The sequence below is a fragment of the Thunnus albacares genome, chromosome 4, assembly GCF_914725855.1.
Source record: "Thunnus albacares chromosome 4, fThuAlb1.1, whole genome shotgun sequence".
NCBI classification, from domain to species: Eukaryota; Metazoa; Chordata; class Actinopteri; order Scombriformes; family Scombridae; genus Thunnus; species Thunnus albacares.
The window spans coordinates 37,152,330-37,159,756 of record NC_058109.1 but is presented as its reverse complement, the minus strand read 5'-3'; the positions used below and the strand labels follow the sequence as shown (position 1 = coordinate 37,159,756).

Sequence of the window (7,427 nt, the reverse complement as noted above, 5' to 3'; positions counted from 1 at the left end):
CTATTCCCACATAAGAAGAAGTCTTCTGGCCTTTGAATTGGAAAGGTTGATTATGTCATTGTAATCTGAAGTGTTAAGTGTTAATTCTCTTTCAAAAGAGTGTCGAGTTGTTCAGGTGTCCAGTCAACATGGATGATCTGACGTGCATCTGGATCTGTTCTTACACCATATTTGGTGACTAATTGGGACCTTTAGAGCCAACAAACGTCTCACAACCATCCTGCTGCGAATTCTCTTGAGGCATGACCTGGTTCAAACATATTTCATCCTCTGGACGTTGTTTTTTTTAAAAAAGCGGCTCAAAGATAGCTGTTTAGCCATAGTTTCCAACTTGTATCTAGCTGCTAGCTACACGAAACCATGTTGTGACAGCGTATGTGCGATGTAGTCATCATGTACAGTAAATGAGGAATATGAATGATGATAGGGTGGGCAAACTGTCAATCTGCTGACTGACAGCTTGCTCACCCTATCAGATTGAGGAAAACTTCCTCTTATGCGACTAAGTGGCTGCACTCTCATGAATCTGATAGAGTGGGCAAGCTGTCAGTCTGAATTTTGGGGGGGCAAAAAAACCCAATTGGACAGACATTGTCCCCTCAGTGCCCCTCTGTGCCACAGGCTATGACACTGACTGTGAGCCAGACCTTATCACCCAACATCAGTAGTTGTCCTCTCTTGTTGCTTAATGGAGGCAATTCTCTGCAGCCAGGTTACAGCTAGCCACATCTGGTGAAAAGCCTTTCCAAGGATTACATATGGCTGTAATTTTTCAGGTGTCCACATACTTTTGATCATGTAGTGCACTACCTAAGTGATTTTATACATATCAGTACATTTTTTTTATGGTAGTAGCAGTGGAATATGTAGTAGAAGTGGTGGTAGTTGATCAGGAACCACTAGGTACCAGCAGTGAGCCACATCAAGCCTAATGTTCACTGCACTACAAAAACCTGCAGCTCTCCATGTGCAACATGACACCTTAACACACCTCTTAAACACAGTGTGTGTTGCTGTCACCAAGTGCTTGCTCATGGGGGAATGTTGGGTCAATGTAAATTAAAGAGTACGGTCTAGACCTGCTCTATGTGAAAAATGCCCTGAGATAACTTCTGTTGTAATTTGGCACTATATAAATAAAATTCACTTGAATTGACGTGTGTGTTTGCCCTGCAGAATACTGTCTGCCTCACTGTTAGGATACACTACGCTTATAGCACTGTGAATTGTGTAGCATTTGCTCCCGCAGTCTGCCCCTGCAATCTGCCCCATTTTAAGATCCTATTCACAAAAGATTTAGTGCTAATGTTATGCCGGCGCCCATTAAGTTTTGAAAGCTGAGTGCAATTTGCCCTTGTTTTGTGTCAAAAGCCACACAAGCCTTTTGTGGATTTGGCCCTGAGTATCAACATTCCATGTACTCACCTTTGACCTGAGTTTTGTCTGTGTGCTTCTCAATTTGGCCTGAGGTTCATCTGAGCATGTAAGTTGCGAATGCTGAGTGTGTGACTAATCAGCAGTCTATACAGACCACCTGCACATTTTTAAAATTCTGCTCTTAATGCATTATCATGATATGTAATGTCAGGTATAGAGTTAGTATTTCAACACTGCTTTCATTGCAACAATGCATTCTCCTAACTTTTGTCAGTTTACCTACTGCCAGCTCGTTTTATGTTTCCATGGAAGGAGAAACAATCTGCATACAAACACAGCCATATAATGACTGCTGCCTGCTGTCACTAGCAAGGTCTCAAAGTTCACTTTATAGAAAATAACATCCTTCATATGCAGCACGTGATGGCTGCCAAGTTGAATATTAAAAACAACACCTCTAAAGTCAGTGAGTGAGTTGGCCGAGCTGCTGGCTTTGTTGGGTGACCTGAAATGAGCTGAGGGCTGGTGACTTCTTATCTAACCAGCACTTTGAACTGATAATACAGGGCTGGAATGGTTTGTTTTGGCCAGTCCAACCAAACTTGGCACAAAAACTGAAATCAGAGATAAAGTAAATTAGAAAATGTAAGTCACAGTTCTGGGGTCAACATTACAGCACTAAATACACAGGCTGACCTCATTTGGTAAACACACAAAGGTTTTGTTTTTGTTGGCATGTGGAGATGGAGGTGTGTGTAGCAATCAATATAAACAGTACTTTTATGTTTTATATATACACATATACAGTACCAGTCAGAAATTTGGACACACTCTCTCATTCAAGTGAATGGGAAGGTGTGTCCAAACTTTTGACTGGTAATACACATGTATATATATATGTGTGTGTGTGTGTATGTGTTTTTGTTACCTTGTGGGTTACTGTTTCTGGTATAAACACTAACCTTATTGGGACCAGTAGTCCTCATGGGGACCAAAGGCCGGTCCTAATGTGACAAAACGTCCTGAGGTCCTGGTTAAGGTTAGGAGTAAGGTGTGAATTGAGGTTAGGTTAAGGTTGGGGTTAGGCATGCATTGGTTAGGTTTAGGGTTAGGGTTTAAGGCTTAGAGATTAGGGTTTAGGGTTAGGGGTTAGCGTTAGGGTTAGGCTGTACAAAATCAATGGAGTCAATGCAATGTACTAACAAGAACAGCTGCACAAACTTGTGTGTGTGTCTGTGTTTTTACATCTGAAGATATATTTTTGAACTTCCACGACTCAATAGTCAAGTAAATATGATCCTCCTATATGATTCAGTGTTATATGTAGTAGTAATAATACAAACACAGAGTAGGTTGTTAAATATGAGGAGGTAGCTGACTGCAGTGGAATAAAAGGCAATCTCTTGGTCAGGCTCAGCTGTTGACTGATGAACTGTCTGTCCACACAAACTGTCTGTTCACACCGTCGGCTGTTTGGCGTCCTCACACAGGACTGTCTACTGTTATTTTTAGAAATTGTGACGATTTGCAAACTTCTGTCATCCACAACCTCTCCTCCCACTTCCTTGTTGGAATGAAAGATGGCTGTGTCATGGAAAGTCAAGTCAGTTCAAAAGCTTTGTTGTCACATGCACAGAGAAAACAGTTTCATTGTTCAATTAAATTCTTACTTTGCTTTAATTGACAGCACAAAATATTGAGTTAAAACTAAAAGAGAGATGTGAGATAAAAGAAATAGAAAAGAAAAGGAAAACCTTGTATATAACCTAGATTTCTATTTTTGTGTATATTTTGTTTGAGAAACGTGCAAATATGGATGTAGGGATTCCAGTCTGTAAAAATAACAAGAAAATAAAACCTTACTGCAGGTTTGACAGACTGCTTTCATGTCTAATGTTCTAATCTATTTAAAAACAAACATTAACCTAACCCCTTGATGGTGTGAAAGAGTGGTAGTAAAAAACAGGGAGAATAGCAGGGCAGGTTTGTTTTGTTGATCAAGTTCTCAGGAAAGTGGAGGTGTGGCCAGCTTCAGGTGGAATTCCCCTGAACTCACCTGAGTCCGCCCCCACTCCTTTACAGGAGTATAAAGCAGTATAAAGGTGGTTAAATGCGGCTGCAGGTGCACTTTTACCTCAGAGACAGAGGAGAGCACTGACACTCATAGAATCATACACCACACGCTAAGACTACAAATTGTCTCGGAACATCATTCCTTTGCATCATATTGTGGCCATAAACAGGTAAGAGTAACAGTAACTGTTTAACTGAAAGGTTAGAGTAGTCATACATAGAAATGTTACAGACTTTGATTATGTTCAAGTTGAATGACAAGAGGCAAATGTGTCCTGAAGATCATTTGAATTTAAAATTGTTCTTTTTTTAACTGGTGTGTAAACAAGATTCTTCTATGTTTGTCAGTGTCTCCATGTCATCGCCGTGCCTCAGCAGCGTCCTGACTCACGCAAACCTCACCATGTACCAGAGTGGTGTTTCTGATGTTCTGTCGCAGCAGCCCAGTGTGCTGCCCAGTGTCAACACCCTGCAGATCAGTAACCCAGCATACAGCTCCATGAGTGGTAAGAGGAACACCAACTGCTGCTGTGACAGTCACTTATGTCTTATTATTGCTGTAGGACACAGTTGTATGTGTGAGCTGTGTGACACAAAAGAAACTAAAATTGCTTAGTCCCTGGGCTGTGAAACCTTTGTTAACCATTATAGTTTCATGGGCACTTTCAGCTGAGGCCTAACTCACAGTAAACATTATGCTTTATTTTCAAACTTCAGGCAGGGGCACCATTATCTCACCGAATTTTGCTTTGACCTCATTTAGACACTGTTGGCTCAATCATTAACTAGGCAGCCAATGTTTAACTCGGCATAACTGTCAAACAGAAGAATGCTACCACCTCATAGTTGAAACAGCTCAGTCTTTGTTTGTATGACACATCCAGACCTGGCGATGATGCAGACTGGTATCAGTTCACATGACAGATAGCTGAGCGGGCAGACATGTTGCAGTAAATTGAGAAGCAAGTGTTGACATATTGTTTGTGTGTTTTGGAAGACATAACAGTAAATCAACTGAAAATAATTAGATGCCTTAACTATGACTTATATGAAAATATATCTTCTCTAAAGCCTTGTCTCACTACCATTTATCACCATTAAAGCTCAGTGCTCACTAGTGCAGCAAGTGCAGAGAGGGATCACTCCATAAACACACCATCCATATGCTGATGAACATGAAGTCATTCCTGCCTCTCTCTCTGCAGGTCAGTGGTACAGACAGATCAGCCCTCACTGCTGGACAGAAGAGAATGTTCTGGACTGGATCAGCGACCATGTAGAGAGCACCAAGTTTGATGCGAACACCCTGGTCTACTGTGCCATGGACGGGCCCACCGTGTGCCAGATGAACCATGACCAGATGATTGGGGTCTTTGGCCCGCAGCTCGGCCCACACCTCCACCAGAGTCTACAGGAACACAAGACCAAATATGGTAAAACTGCATCTGTTGTGTGAAGGATTTTTATCATTTCAGAGCTGAATTATATAGTACATGTTATTTGGATGCTAGTGTAAAGATTTTTGTAACCAAATCAAGGGTTCAAAGGGACAGTGCACCATAATGCAGACAGGATTAAAACTTTGAGTTCTACATATGAATAAACCTGTACATTATACAGTCAAAGAAACAGAGATTTAACAGTGTAGTTCCATGAATACGCATTGTTGTAAAAACATTTTTCTTCTGAATGATGAATAAAGTTTATGGCTAAAACGTCTTTCTTTCTCTCCTCATGTCTTTTTTCCCCCAGAGCTACAGAGCCTGTCAGTACCAGAGCTGAACGAGACCTGCCTGCTCCTGGACAATTTCCTGGACAACCTAAACTTCCCTTTGCTCAGCACCATTAGAATTGGGCAAGGTACATATTGTATAGAGATGGTACATACTAGCATAAAATAGATGATGTGTGGAAATTATGAGACTAATGCTGCCCCTTACTACCAACAGCTGAAGGAGCTGTCAGCAAAAGGGAGTTTGACTATGGGGATGATTATGATCTGACCAGCCTGACCATGGACCCCATGGCACCTCTGGGAGACACTGAGTACCTGTCTGATAATCAGTCTGACAGCGAGTACAGCTCCTCCTCCAACAGTCAGTATCTCATCCTTATGTTTCTCATGTCTACTATTATCTTCTCCTCTGCGTTCCTACCTCTCAGTTTCCACCTGTTACTCTTGTAAACCATTACCTTAATATTTATGGGACTATTAAGGATTCTGCATATATGAAAGTTGTCTCTCATTTGTCTCATCAGGTGGCATGTTTGGCTTCTCAAGCCAAGGCTCACCGGAGTCTGGCAGTGGTGAATCAGACCCAGAGTTCTCCTACCCTCTGATTTCAAGTGAGTAAGCAGAAAAAACTAATTGTTTGTTAGATTCTTTGCATTCCTCACCCTGAGCACTGTCAATGAGTTTAAGTAAACATCTGATAATTAACTGTTGTGTTGACAGAGGCACACATCAAAACAGAGAAAGGAGAGTCTCGACTGAAGCGACCCCGGGGGCGACCTCCTAAAGTCAGCAGAGAACACTGCAGCAGCATATATGACAATCCAAAGAAAAACAAGCATGGTGAGGCCATGTTTGGAGAATCAATATGTCATTCATTATGAAATACACTGTTCAAAAGACATCTGTACCTGAACACTGCTGATCTGGTTCACAGATTCTACTTTGCATCCATTTTGCATCTTTATCAGGCTGCAGATGCATATCTGTTTGACTTGCATACTTATGCTTATACATCCATGCGCACACAAACACATTTAGCTTACTGTGCTCCACTGTTTGTCTGCAGCACCTCGTGGCACTCACTTATGGGAGTTCATCAGGGACATTCTGATCCACCCAGAGAGGAACCAGGGTCTGATGAAGTGGGAGGACCGCCACGAGGGTGTCTTTAAGTTCCTTAAGTCTGAGGCTGTGGCTCAGATGTGGGGCCAGAAGAAAAAGAACAGCAGCATGACATATGAGAAACTCAGCCGTGCCATGAGGTGAGTTCATGTAGACAGAGAGGCTTTATTTTCTTTGGACAAATTTAAAGGGCCCATCCAGTGATTTACTATTACACTTCACTTTTAGTCCGAATAGATCAAGCTCCAAAAACTGTTTCCAACATCTCCTATGATACAACTAGACAGTACCTTTAATTAGACCCTACCTGCCTGGTGAACACCCATGGCTTTCAAACTCCACACCTCCAGTTTATATCAGGCTTTTTGTTCAAAATTTGAAGTCTCCAAGCCCAAACAGAGTTATACTCCAAGTGACAAATAGATTGACCTTGACATGTAAAATTTGTGAAGTACTGCTCTAATTCTACTCTGTTCACCAGTGCATGAATATTATAGAAGAGACGAGAAGACACCTCTAACGTTTTTATTTAGTAAAAGATGCTTTAAATCAGTGAAGTAAAGCATGTGCTGAAGGGGACTGCATACTCTGTGTCTTAAACCTGGACTGACTTCCTCCTCCCTCAGGTATTACTATAAGAGAGAGATCCTGGAACGAGTTGATGGCCGAAGGCTCGTATACAAATTTGGAAAGAACTCCAGCGGCTGGAAAATTGAGGAGATTGGCATTGGCATGTGAGGATTCAGTCACCATGCGGGTAGAAACCAAAAAGCCAATTAGAGCAGTAGTTCAAGAACCGGAAATACCCATGTTGCCTGTCTGAAAAAAAAAAAACTTGCTGCCCCAAATGTTAAGACACTAACTTCCTCTTTGAAGGAAGGTGTTGCAGAAAATGTAAGCCAGTGTTTTTGGCTCTAGTAGGTTTTATGAACCAATATTAATGTTGTACCTGTGTTTTTTTGTTTTTTGGGGTTTTTTTAAAATCTTTTTTTGTCACTACAGAAACTTAACTGTGTGTGCAATAACTAAATTGGACATTGCTTTGGATGCTTGTGAGCACCTAAGAGACTGAAAGAGCAATCTTTTTACAGTTTTACAGAACTCACTCTGGTTTTGTGTC

At 41.5% G+C, this 7,427-nt stretch overlaps 1 protein-coding gene across 1 annotated transcript; it reads left to right on the top strand.

The window, feature by feature from the left end:
- Positions 1-3,476: 3,476 nt before the first annotated feature.
- elf3 (E74-like factor 3 (ets domain transcription factor, epithelial-specific)) lies at positions 3,477-7,156 on the top strand. Its single transcript, XM_044349447.1, has 9 exons — positions 3,477-3,620; positions 3,799-3,956; positions 4,656-4,883; positions 5,203-5,310; positions 5,400-5,546; positions 5,710-5,796; positions 5,906-6,025; positions 6,252-6,447; positions 6,934-7,156. The coding sequence occupies exons 2-9, from the start codon at positions 3,806-3,808 to the stop codon at positions 7,043-7,045; spliced, it is 1,149 nt and encodes a 382-aa protein (XP_044205382.1). The 5' UTR covers positions 3,477-3,620; positions 3,799-3,805; the 3' UTR covers positions 7,046-7,156.
- Positions 7,157-7,427: the final 271 nt, after the last annotated feature.

Coding starts and splice junctions, on each gene's coding strand:
- elf3 (XM_044349447.1), top strand. CDS start 3,806: ATGTCATCGCCGTGCCTCAGCAGCGTCCTGACTCACGCAAACCTCACC. Junction 5,797..5,905: donor CTCCTACCCTCTGATTTCAA/GTGAGTAAGCAG, acceptor TTGTGTTGACAG/AGGCACACATCAAAACAGAG. Junction 6,448..6,933: donor AAACTCAGCCGTGCCATGAG/GTGAGTTCATGT, acceptor CTCCTCCCTCAG/GTATTACTATAAGAGAGAGA.